Source organism: Protomyctophum parallelum (genome assembly GCF_964188405.1).
Source record: "Protomyctophum parallelum genome assembly, chromosome: 4".
Classification (NCBI taxonomy): Eukaryota; Metazoa; Chordata; class Actinopteri; order Myctophiformes; family Myctophidae; genus Protomyctophum; species Protomyctophum parallelum.
The window spans coordinates 43,411,468-43,424,969 of NC_139700.1; the positions used below are offsets into that span (position 1 = coordinate 43,411,468).

Below are 13,502 nucleotides of genomic sequence, written 5' to 3' on the forward strand. Positions count from 1 at the left end.
GCGTATTAATAGAGCTTAAGTGGTTGGCGTGCGTTATGCTTTACATATACAGTAACACAAACTGTACGTGGTTACATAGACGGGCTGCTCAAGGGCAACATGCAGATCAAAACTTGTACAGTCTTAAATTCACCGTTGATCGTTTTCTTTTTGCGTTTCTTTTGTCTCCACTTTCCCTTTTTGTCCTTTAATTATTCCATGTGTCACAACAGTCTTGATGTGAATTGGAAGGTATAATGGCTGAACAGGTTTGAGCAGAAATTAATGAGCCATGTGGTAACAACATTATAACCATGAGCAGGGGATCAGATTCCACTGGATCGTGATCTTTACAAGGTCTCAATGCATTACAACACGGCCGTCCATGGTTTTTGTGTTTATTTGGTTGCTTTTTACCTCATAAGACCTGATGAGGACGATTATTATATTTAAAAACGCTTTCTAAATCAGTGGTTCTCAAACCTTTTTCATGTCAATGACCTCCAAAGTGATATATATATATATATATATTTGGCCGCGGACCCCCATGTGAAAATGTTTTGTGAGAAGGATGTTTTCAGAAAAACGTTTGTTAGTTGCGACCTTATAGGTCAAAGATTACTAGGAAAACCTGAAAAACCGGATACCTTATCAGGATACTGGTATGTTACTCGAGAGATTCACAGTTTTTAATGGGTTCATTCACTGTTCTGCATTCTTCTATCATTAATATCACCCGACGGCAAAGAAAGATGGCTTTTTTTGTATAATTGTTTCTGGTAAGATTGAGAGTTTTTCAGTCGAGCTGTAGTACAGATTATGTGAAATGCTCACTTGCTTGTCTGCATGTGTTGCACAAAGGAAAGCAAGCGGTTGCGAGGGAAGTGCTTCTTGCCGTCTCACGAGGGCCAAAAGGCTAGTGTTACTCATGACGGTACACAGTGGAGGGAATTAGAACTAATGAAGTCCTCAGAGACCCCAAGCATTTCTTCCTATCTTTCACTCGCTCTCACACTTCTTCGTTTATCCCTCCTGTCTCCTTTTTTCTTCCATCTGCTCGTGTTATCCGCACCCGGTTTATTTATCTCCTTAATAACAGCAGTGGTTGTCAAAGTGGGGTTCCGTGGACCCACCAGGGGTCCTTGGGCAGGGGATCATAATAGCATCACGATTATTTATGTATTCATTTTCTCCCAAATATCAGTTGTTACGCCAATTGATACCTCCGTACACACATTTGTGTGTTGTCACTGCTGTTGCCGCTTCCTTAGGCCTCACTCACACCTAAGACACACGCAGGACACACTTGTGTCCTGTGTGTTGGGCAGAAGACAGCCATGCAACAAGGTTGTATCTTCAAACCATGACTCCCATTGGAAATGCATTGAGGCGGCCATGACACACAGAAGACACAGGACACAAGTGTGTCTTAGGTGTGAGTGAGGCATTACTGACCTATACAGTAGCAGTGAGGAGTCCCCACCGGGAGGACGTAGTAGAAGAGCCTCCCTTCTACTCCGCCGCCCTGCCCCCCCAGGTCGTAGGAGTACAAATATCACCCTCCACCCTGGGTAGACGTTAAAATGACACCGGATTAATGCCCCGTAATCAGATTGCCCTTTCTCCCGTGTGTCTGTTCCTCTGCTGGTCAACCTCAGCCCAGCTGTGCAACGGAACGTTCCACAAGCACCTGCAGGAGCTGTACGTGCCGCTGGTGGTGCGCTACATCGACCTCATGGAGTCGTCCATCGCCCAGTCCATCCATCGGGGATTCGAACAAGAGACCTGGCAGTCCGTCAGGTAAGGCCTCCATGCACTTCATATCCCCCCGTTCAGCACCCGTTGATTTGATTTAGAGTTCATCATCAGCATGTGTTGACATCTCCATACCATGTGCCACAGTGGCTATCAACCTTTTCAAGCTGTGCCCCCCCCCCCTTTGTAGGAATTGTAGGAGTTGAGGTATTATATACATTTAGTTTTGCCTGGTTCCACAGATGCGTACATCTTGTGAAAATAGACGAACTACAAGCTTGGCGTTGTGAGCTTGTACATTAGGCCTACATCGTATATTTCCGCTTTTACATTTTTTTTGTCTCTTTTTTTTATATAATTTGACAAGTTGGTGAATGTTTTGTTGATTACTTTTGATTCAATGATCGTCTTTTTTCTCTTTTCTTTCTGTTCACTGTCATCTGTGCCGAACTTCATGTGGGGGGAACCCCCTGGAGGTCTCGACCCACAGGTTGAGAACCACTATACAAAACCAACTGCTACTTGTGTTAAGAGGCTCTTCGTTAGTTAGCTCTTGTAGTAGGCTAGTGGGCAATCTCTATGGGTTTTATATCTGTGGCACCACAATTCACTATAATAATAGCCGATGGCAAATCGGGAGACGGGATACAATGTATTGCACATATTATTCTATAGACATTTTCACACCTGACATAGACATAAACGTTACTAAACCCTCCAAGTTTGGCTCCTGTACTTGCTGCAGTGTTGGTGAATATCAGTGGCTGACAGGAAATAAACTTGGACCCAAGCTGTTTCCTAGCAACGCAATTCCATTGGCAAGAGTATGTACTTGGATTGGTTAAAAAAAGAAAGGAAAAAAAAGGTGTATTGACACTGACCTGTCTATGTTTGTTATGGGTTATGCCATTCAACGACTCTTAATGGAATGTGAAGTGGGCAAGGAGAAAGGCAGCATTTCACTTTCCAGCAAAATCCCTGTTTGTTTTGTTTCCTTTCTTTCTTCACTCCCCATTTTTTACTCTTACGCGTTTGTTCTTGTGGTGGTTGTGTTGTACGATGGATCTTTTCTGTTCGCTGACTCCTATTCCGACAGGACAATCACCAACAATCTGCCGAGCGTGCCTCATCTTCCCAAAGTACCCAGCCTGCCCCTCACGCTGCCACAGATGCCCAGCTTCTCGGCACCAGCGTGGATGGGGCCGCTGTGCGACAGCACGTGTGTATGGGGGGCACGGGGTGGCATGCATGTGGCACGGGGCCTCACGGGCCACGTACTGGTCCCTTTTCCACCGGGGAAATTGAGCCGGAATTGGTTCAGAACCTAAACGTTTGTTTCAGAACTGGAACCATAAAGAAATATATGTATATTTCCAAATAGTAGCCCATGCTACCGGGCGTTTTAAAAGGAACCAGGCAGCTATTTGCAGTAGGCTTTTATTTATTTTTGCTCTGGCCTGCACCGGGTCATTATTTGGTTACAATTCCAATTAGACTGAAGAAACACAAAATGGTGTCAGACCTCGAGCGTTTAAAAGGCTATTTGAGGCAGGGTTACTATTTGGAAATATACAGTAGTTGTTTTTTCTTGGCCTGAACTGGGAACCAATGTGGGCGTGCCACTATTCTACAGGTTAGAATATGTAGATGCGATATAAACTATGCCAAAAAGCAAGTGGAAAATCATCATGGAACCTGGCAGGCTCTCTAACCATGCATTCAGCCCCCAATTACAATGTTTTCTGCTTAAAACTGGTCAGAATCACGCAAGCTGGTTCACGGCCGGTTGTGTGAAAGCACCAAGGTTCCTCCAAGAACCTAGAGCGGAACGAACAAGTTCTAGAACAGAAGTTTTTTGGGTGGAAAAGGGGCCTCTGTCTGTAGCATGATGGGTGGCATGGGCACAAGTCCTCGTGGGTGGCGTGGCATGGGGGTGGCAAGGCATGGGGGGGAATTATGTTTCATTGTCTGTCTATTAGTGGATCTTGTGAATATACGTTGCAAACCCAGGCCGCCGTCGTTCTCATTCCATTGCTGTTGTTCTTTAGGTCTCTTCTTTTATCAGCATTAATATAGACATTTTATTTTTTAGTTATTTAACATTTAATTAGGTTTATCGTTGCTGTTGGGCAGAAACCTCCTATCAAAATATCAAAACTTTTTTTTTCTTCGTTTGTCGCACAGATCCCCATTAGCCCTGTGTCTCTGGGACCCCAATATATGTGTTCATACTGTGATTCTACATATACAGTACAGACACGTATGGGGTCCGTTTTGGTTCCTGTCATTTAGCTGGGGGACCCCCCCCTAAGAGCTGTTTGGAACCAGTGCACTTTATGTTTCTGTTCTGCTTTTAGGCTTTGTAAAAAAAAAAGGTACACATGGCAGATATGACAAACTTACATCATCTAATAACTTTAAACTTCAAAACATCAATAGTTGAAATAGCCGATACTGAAAATAATGATCTACAAGCTGAAAATGCATGCGTTTTGAGCTCGTAGATCAGCTGTTTCCACTATTTTTAAGATGACTATTGTGCAAAAATCATAATCATAAAGCATGTTGTATCAGATTGTGTTGTTAACCACTTAAACCCTATACTTCATGGTTGGTGGGTGTTCCTATAGATGGCTTAGTGGTTCAGGCACATGCCACATATAGGCTCTGGCCTGACAGCGTGTCGCGTCTTTCCTGTTCATCTTCACTTGAAACTATCAATAAAGGCAGAAACTGATCTTAAAAATAGAAAAAGTAATCTAATGCAGTGGGAAACTATAAGTTATTAGCCAGTCTGGCTTATTAGCCAGGCTAATAAGTTATATGAAGTAAAAAATCGAATTAACCCCCTCAAGATGTTGGGTTTTAAGTGGTTAATTGTGTGTGTGTGTGTGTGTGTGTGTGTGTGTGTGTGTGTGTGTGTGTGTGTGTGTGTGTGTGTGTGTGTGTGTGTGTGTGTGTGTGTGTGTGTGTGTGTGTGTGTGTGTGTGTGTGTGTGTGTGTGTGTGTGTGTGTGTGTGTGTGAAAATAGCAGAACTACAAGCTCAACTTGTACAAGTACAACATTTGTAGGCCTAGATATTGTAGTAAAAGTATAGAACATTTGAATAAAGTAAAAGTAACGCAAAATTACTTGGTACTTAAGTACAGTACTTGAGTAAATGTACTTAGTTACTTTACACCACTGAGTGTGTTGTCATGTTGGGTGCTGAAGACTGAAGAAACCACAACCATGTTTCCATTGCAGCTTGCAAGGGATAAATCGACCAGACATTTTGTGAGTTATGGCAATTTTTCTGTTGTTACTAAGTAATTAATATCAATTAAACTATGCAACGGATCTCTTAGCAAAATACATGCACACGATCCCGATGAAGCCGGTCGATTTGACATATGGCTCGAGTGTGTGCAGCAAAAACTGTGGGAGGAGTAGTGCGGCAAAGTATCACTCATTTTCAATAACAATCTGGTCTGGTTGCCCTGTTAGGGCAACCTGTTAGGGCAACCACACTTAAAAGTACTGTATGAAATATCACCAGAGAACATGGGGTTTACGGAAGTAACCTGTAGGGCTTCAGTAGTGAAATGGGGGAGTTTCACTCCCAAATACACCAATGAGGTGTGTTTCTGTTGGGGGTGTTCTCCCACACTCCCATACAATCCTAAACCGACAGGACCGTCCGTCCGTCCCCTTCCCACCACCCCACCCGCCGGAACTCGTTCGTCAGAGTACTTCCATCTGCCTTTTCCTTGCCTCAGTTATTCCTATTAAAAAAAAAAAGCAATGTAAAGAAGAAAATGAAAAAAACTGGCACTTCGTTAGCGAGCACAGACGGGCGTGTGGGATCACTCCGTATCCCAGGGGAGCGGGGCGAGAGAGAGAGAGAGAGGAGCACTCGCTGAAGAGCGCCACTAATTAGACATGAGGGGGATGGCCACCAAACGATTAAATGCACCACGGACTTATCCCAAAGCGTTTATTCCTGTGCGCCACTTGTTAAGGTAACAGTCTTTTAAAGGCGAGAGTGACAAAAGTGAAGGAGTGGAGAGTGCTGTTTTTTACCCCCCAGCCCAGCCGTCGCTCCCGCACCCTCATGGCTGCATGTCATTCTTCGCCGAGCGGCGCTGTACACTTGGATGTCGGTGTGGAACCGAGCGTTCGCCGTTGCCATGTGTTGCCATGTAACCTGCACACGAGGGACAAGGTGGGGATGGAGGCCCATCTGTCTGCCTGTTTTTTGGAGTGTCCTCAGCCTTGCCTGATAGTTGGCTCGGGTCGTTTTTCCAGTAACTGAATATTTGAAAAGTGCATGTTTTTCCTAATCGTTAAAGCGATGTAGGAAGTCGTTAAAGCAGCGCCTGAAGTCCTTCCCACTTGTAGAATTTGTATGACTATATTTGTCTGTCACATTTCAACAACGAGGCAATTCAAAGTGCTTCATGCTAATTGCTAAACATGGAACACGAGAGAAAACACGTTATAGGACATTTGAATACAATGACAAAAAGAGACGATATAAAACAGACAAATTAGAAAAAAAGATTACATTGCAGAAATAATTATTTAAAAGCTAAATGCCAGTAAAAAAGGCAGTGGCAAAAAGAAGGAAACATTTTGGTTTGATTTAAAAGAACTGAGAGCAGACAGCAGAGTTTTCTGAGAGGTTAAGTGGTGAATAAAAACTGAACATTGTCTTCTCCACCTTTATTTCACCTTCTTTCCCAGATGTCCCGAGAAGTCTGGAGGGTTCAGGGAAGAAGCAAAGTCTCTCACCATTTCAGGAAAAAAAAGACGTTATGTTATTTACTTATTTCGGACAAAGGTTCAAGTTTCAACATTATTGTCCCAGAGAGGAAATGTTGTCCTGCGGTGTGCACCCCAGGAGGAGCCGCACCGCTGCCGATGCACACACAGACAATCAGATGAATGTCACTGCTTTAAAACCGCATGCAACTTTACTCTCCGTCTCCTGCTCCAGATTTGAACACGGTTTCCTGCGCAAAGTGCTGAAATGTTTTCCGTTGAGCTAATGGAGCCAGCCTGCTTGCTCAGGGGATGAATTGAATCTTGACCTTCAGGTCAAAATTCGTGTCAGATCCTAATGTCTCAATAGAAGAGCAGGGAGACTAAATACAACCACCGGAATTGAGTTGTATTGTATTAACATGCTCTACCATACAGTTTGGCCAAAATTAAATTTTATTCATTAAAACACTTTCCCACCCATGCACGAGTTACACAAGTTAATTGATTGTAGAACAGCTTCCTTCCCAATAATGAGTTGCACGAGTTACGTTTTCATTGTTTAATTCGTGTTTTAAGACTTATGGGGTGACACGTTCTGATGACGTCACCACAATGTTTTTTTTGTCGCACTGGCATGCAAAGGGTTCTGGGAAATTGAGGCCCATCCAATGCATTCCAAAGGCGGCGGTGGCGCGCAGCGGGCGCGTTCCTCCGCTCTGTTGTTGTTGCTCGCCACTTTGGATTATTTTTCAACACTACGACAAAGGATCACACCATTTTAAAGCGGATTTTCATGAAAAGGAACGATCGCGTGGTGGTTGTTCAAAGCAGTAAACGGGGCATTGCGATCAATTCATCCCGCTGTCAAAATGTTAAAAAAAGGTTACATAGTGCCGCTTTGAGTGTAAAGACAATCCACAGAGGAACAACCTACAGTATATAAGTAGGTCGGGAGAGAGCTGACAATATTAGCTGATAACGCGGGAGTCTGTCCCAATTTCGTCCGATTCCGACCCGTTCCGAGTTTTCTTTCAAATTGCGGCGCCGAGTCCGACCGATATCCGATTATTTCCGACATGCCGAGAGACCTGACCCAGCCAGGCGGACATAAATGTGGACTATATAGAAATAATATAACGTATTGACCAATTACCATTTTATGATTAAAGCGGGAGAAAGAGAGAGAGACACAGACAGACAGAGAGAGACGAGAGCGCTGCAGTAGAGGGTGAGAGAGAGGAAAAAAAGTATCGTCTCTTCTCGTCTCCTCAGCGTGCGTGCATTTAAAATCAACCAAACGGATAATTTGTTTTTTTACACACAATCATCAGTTTTAGCAGAAGCAGATGCATGTACCGGTCTTGGCTGAATGGAATATTAACAATATTAACACACACACACACACACACACACAGTAGCCTACGGGTCTTCTCGGATCCACTCGGATATTACACATAACGATTGACAGACCGGGGGACCCGGTGAAGAGCTCTAGTCCCCGTTACAAGACCGATGGTGGAGCGCCACACACACTAGTCCTTACCGTGCGACTTGCGTTACCCATGCCGTGCTACTCATATACGCTGAGTTGGCGGTGCCCGGGATCGAACCCATGACCTTGTGGGTTCCAACGTCAAGAGCTCTACTGGCTGAACGACCGGGACACATGCATGCACGGCGCATACAGATTAAAGAAGAAGTGTTGGTGTACGTTGGTGTACAAATTAAATGAATACTGTTTACCTGTTCCTCGACCTATTCAGCAATGGCTCGGCGACCTCGGAGGACCTGTTCTGGAAACTGGACGCGCTGCAGATGTTTGTCATGGACCTCCACTGGCCGGAGCCTGAGTTCGCCAAACACCTGGAGCAAAGGCTCAAGCTCATGGCCAGCGACATGATGGAGGCGTGTGTCAAAAGGTCAGAGGGTCAAGGAGGGGTGTGTGTGTGTGTGTGTGTGTGTGTGTGTGTGTGTGTGTGTGTGTGTGTGTGTGTGTGTGTGTGTGTGTGTGTGTGTGTGTGTGTGTGTGTGTGTGTGTGTGTGTGTGTGTGTGTGTGTGTGTGTGTGTGTGTGTGTGTGTGTGTGTGTGTGTGTGAGGGTGTGTGTGTGTGTGTGTGTGTGTGTGTGTGTGTGTGTGTGTGTGTGTGTGTGTGTGCGCACTTGATAGCAGTCATTGCTATCAAGTGTTTCTTCAGTAACAGTCTCCCCAGCTCTATATTAACTTATATGTTGCTAAGGACGGGTAATCAGGTATACTTGTCCTATTACCGTTGGGGGGGGGGGGGGGGGGGGTCGTCCGTCTTCGTACCAAAACCTATTATTATATCAGAAAGATAAATTAAAAAAAGATTAGGCTTATGTCTTTTTCAGAAATGACTTGAAACAGTTTTGCAGGCAAGATGTGTCATTGTCACCCCTCCCCCGCACAATCGGAAGCACTAAAGTTTTTCAAAGAGACATATACCTGTCAGACGAGTAGGCTACAATACAAAGGCTGAAAGGCATGCATTTGCCTCCTTATATTATGGTCAGCACACACTATAGTTTATAGGATTATCACAAAAAAAGAAAAGTGATATTTGAATTAAGTGAAATCACTGAAGATCCCTTTGAAGTGTGAGCATTAAGGTGCGAGTGTTATGGCAGTGATCCATCCATCCATCTTCAACTGCTTATCCGTAGTCGGGTCGCGGGGGCAACAGCTCCACCAGAGTGCTCCAGACTTCCCACTCCAGACTTCCCACTCCCACCCGTCGAAGAAAACTCATTTCGGCCACTTATTCTTATTCTTTCGCTCATGACCCACACTTCATGACCATAGGTGAGAGTAGGAACGGAGATTGCTCGGTAGACAGAGAGCTGTGATACAGGGGTAGTAATACACACCTGTCCCCCAGCAAAGTGTAGGTGTGTCAAATCCAATGTGGTGCATTCAGTTTGGCCCAGTGTCTATGCAAACACAATTTGTGTTTGGCCTGGGGAGGGGTGGCAGGCGGAGAAGGTGATCTTTGTCGATGCGCGACATTAAACGTGGTGCACCACATTAAACGTGGTGCATGCTGAACAGGAGGAGTAGGACCCAAGACACTGCGTCCTCCCGGTGGGCGCTCCTCACTGGCAGATGAGCCAGCAGAGGTTACAATAACAGTGGCAAAGCAGAAAACTTTTAGGTTTCTTTTTTTTTATATATATTTTTTATCCCACGATTTTGTAACCCATTTTTCACCCCTGTGTCAATCATCTAATGTGATCCTGGGCTCTACACACCCTCCACCAACCTAGTCCCCATATATGGGGGACAAGGGGAGAGCAACGGACTTGAACTCATGCTTCCTTCATGCCTGAGTGTCCAAGTTGCTCCTTTACACCTAACAGGGGAGAGTTTCCCTGGTTGGACGTAGCGCGTGGAAGGAACACGTTATTCCAACCAGTTCCTTTCCCCTCCATCAGGCGCCCCGGCTGACAAGGGGGAGGCAGTTTAGTGACCAGGATTACTGCATGTTTTTTGTGAGGGTACCTACCCTAGGGGACACGGGGAGAACATGCAAACTCCACACAGAAAGGCCCTTTCGCCAACCCCGCCTTCGGGTATGGGCACTGATGACGCGGAGAAGGAAACACGCCGCCAGCACCCACAGCGTCCCGAGCGGGAATCGAACCCAGGACCAACTGTGCCACCGTGCCCCTAGAGAGTGAACATTTTTAACTCAAATCTTTGCTTCTGGGGAGGTCACTGGAACAACATATTTTCAGATGGAGGACGGAGGCATATTACATAATTATCATTTTTGGGGTCTTGACATGAAATATTGAGCACCACTGATATAGAAACACAAAATTTCAGAAAACTTTCAGGATTTAGAAGACTTAACGTGGAATTTTGTCTCACTCAGAACGAAATCCGCCTTTGACACCAAGATGCAGAAGGCCAGCAAGTCCACAGAGTTCCGGGTGTCGCTGTCCATGTGCACCATGTTCAACGTGCTGATGGACGCCAGAACGCAGTGCTCCAAACTCTGTGTGCTGGACGCCGGACAAGAGGTACGTTGACAGACTGCTAAACCACCTTCCCCCGACAACTGCTCCAAACGTGTCCATACTGTAGTTGTTGGAGCGTCACACAAACTGCATGTACGTTTCTGTTAGGCCACTGATATTGCTTAACAAAATATGATGCGATGGGCAGGCAGGGCAGCAATTCACGGCCACACCTTCACTTTTCAAGACCCGTCATCTCGTGAACACATTTGAACTGTATTTGATTTGTTAACTTTGCTGTACTCACAATTTTGACTTCATGTTCACCTTTATCGGCCCTCTAGCCTACGTGAACAAGGCAGACCTTTTAAATTGTCAATTTTGACAAAATCACCGTGGCAGGCACAGGGCTTCTCATTCAAATGGCAAAATGGCTGACAGTGGGTGTGCAGCAAGCAGCCTCTCCTCCTGCAGCCTTGGCTGCACTGAAATCTGTCTAATCAGAGCCCTCCATTTTCAATTCATGAGAACATTTAAAGACGTACTTAAATAATTATACACTTCTATGAAAAACAGGAAATATAAAGAAAGTATACAGGCACCAAGGTTTCAATAATCTAGAACCAGTTCTAGAACAAAAGTTATTTTGGTGGAAAAGGGTCCATACTGTAAGAAGTCTCTAAGAAGAAATGACTCAAACTGACTCACATATATATATATATGACTCGGCATATATACCTAATGGAGGAGGAAGTGCACATTGATAATGTGTGGTAGCTGTAATAATGTGGTTAGGACACAGCTGCATCTTGGTTTGAACTGCGTTTGGTTTTATTTCTAATTTTAAAGCTATTTTAGATAGCGTTGCGGTCGGGATTTGCTGTCGGGCTTATCTCCATATTTAATTTTTAAACAAAGACTGCTGTCAAAAATGAACACTGGACGGGAGTATATTATGTTTACTACTTGTATTACTATTTACTACTAGTGTGTTTGTTGCATGACCCCCTTGGAGTACAGTGTTTTGCATGATTACTCCCACATTTCTGTATGTTTATGCTGAAGGTTTTCTGAATAAATTGTAGGAATCCTGTATAAATGAATGATAATCTGAACGACGGTTTCTTTCACTTCCTCCTTCCATGTTTTCCCATATCCACATGTTCTGCACGTCATTTTTTTAATCCAAGATTGACAATCAATGGGTAAGTTCCATCACCTCATCATCTTTTTCTTTTGTTTAATTCCAACACCGCATAATATATTGTATTTATTTTTGTATTTGTTTATTGAGTGATTATTGAATGAGTTGTCACCAATGAGTGAATGAGTTGTCACCAAGTATGTTTTACAACAGACTAAACTGCAAGAGAGTGGGAGGTCTTTAGACCTCATATAAACATATCTACACAGCGGCTCATATCGTTATATCGTTGCTGTGCGTTTGTACGATGTCGAGCAAGAGCAACCATCATACAGCATATGATGAACTATCAATAACTATGCTGGATCCATTGGAACACAGGTTCTGTTTTCTATTTCCTGAAACGTTTTTGGACGAAAGTCGTACCAGGTTTGAGCCTGGCAGCGATGATATCTCTTTTCCCAGTAGGATGTGTTGAACAAGACCTCCAGAGAGAGAGACTTGCTGACTTGGCGAACGAATATAGAAATGTATAGAAGCAGATTCACCATCATCAACTAGATTTTGCATAAACTGAGATTTGATCATTAAACTTCTCTTAAAAGGGCATGTTCAGATGGAGGCACATTGATATGCATTAGGCCATTTGATCCTATCTACATTATTCGATTCCAGGTACAAATGGTAACCCCGTAAGGATCCATTTTGAACACTCCGAGTTACAAACCCATGTGGGTCCATTTTGGTTCCTGTTAATCATTTATTTGGGGACCCCCTGCAACGCCCCCTCAACGGCCGCTTCGGGTTCCCGGACCCCACTTTGAGAACCAGTGTTGTAGTGGAAGGTTCCCCCCCCCGCGCACACGCATACACGCATACACGCATGCACACACACACACACACACACACACACACACACACACCGGACCCCACTTTGAGAACCAGTGTTGTAGTAGAAGGTCCCCCCCACGCACGCACGCACGCGCGCACACACACACACACACACACACACATTTGCCTCTATGCCTCGTCCTGAAGGAGATTTCAATTTAAACTCAATTCCAAATACCATGCGCTGCATTTGAACACCTTTATCCACGGCGGTTTACAGCAAAGTGTCATTTAAAGAGATCCCTGTATTTCTAATATACTCAAGTGGTGAATGGGTGTCTGGCCGTCTGCCATTAACCCGGTTTCTCCATCATATGTCCATTCAACACTTTTTTTTAAAGAAATCCTGGCTAAACTTTCAGTACAGTCTGGAAATTAGTTTGATTCTATTGAGATGTCTGAAATGTAGACATCTCAAAATGTGTAGCCGCTGGATGGGCCCAGATGATTGGAGTGCCAAGGCGAGGGACACACAAAAAACGTAATTATCCATGAAAGAGGAAAAACCACATTAGCCATGTCTGTAAGAAAATATCCAAATCTATTGGCATTATTGGCAAATTCCGCAGTCTGGTTAATCATAATTGTCTCCCAATAAATTAAACTATAATAAAGAGTTATTATAGTTTAATTTATCCATATCTTATATACTGCAATATCATTTGGGGAGCTACTTAAAATACACATCTTCACAAACTTCATATGTTACAGAAAAAAGATTCTGCAGGATTGCCACGTACAGTGATTAGTCTCATTCTGCCCCTCTTTCAAACGACTCAATATTTGACGAATCTTGGATTTAATCTCGAATTTAAATACTAGTATTGCCTTCTTTCAGTTCAACAGTGATGTGCACCATTTCAGTACGATACAGGCGAATCATTTTCATGTCCCAAAGTTCCGTACAGTTCTCCATCAGATACAGGGGGGCCCAGGCTATGGAACACCTATACAGCAATCTCATCAAATTCTACTTCATTAAATAATTTCAAACATAAGTTTAGGACC

At 44.1% G+C, this 13,502-nt stretch overlaps 1 protein-coding gene across 1 annotated transcript in view; it reads left to right on the forward strand.

The window, feature by feature from the left end:
- cadps2 (Ca++-dependent secretion activator 2) overlaps positions 1–13,502 on the forward strand; it is a gene marked incomplete at its 3' end in the record, with an annotated part of 161,750 nt that overhangs the window by 111,669 nt on the left and 36,579 nt on the right. The window contains exons 17-20 of the mRNA XM_083763979.1: positions 1,638–1,779; positions 8,245–8,400; positions 10,375–10,522; positions 11,650–11,664. Coding sequence (XP_083620105.1) covers positions 1,638–1,779; positions 8,245–8,400; positions 10,375–10,522; positions 11,650–11,664 — 461 coding nt within the window. The remainder of the gene's footprint in view (positions 1–1,637; positions 1,780–8,244; positions 8,401–10,374; positions 10,523–11,649; positions 11,665–13,502) is intronic.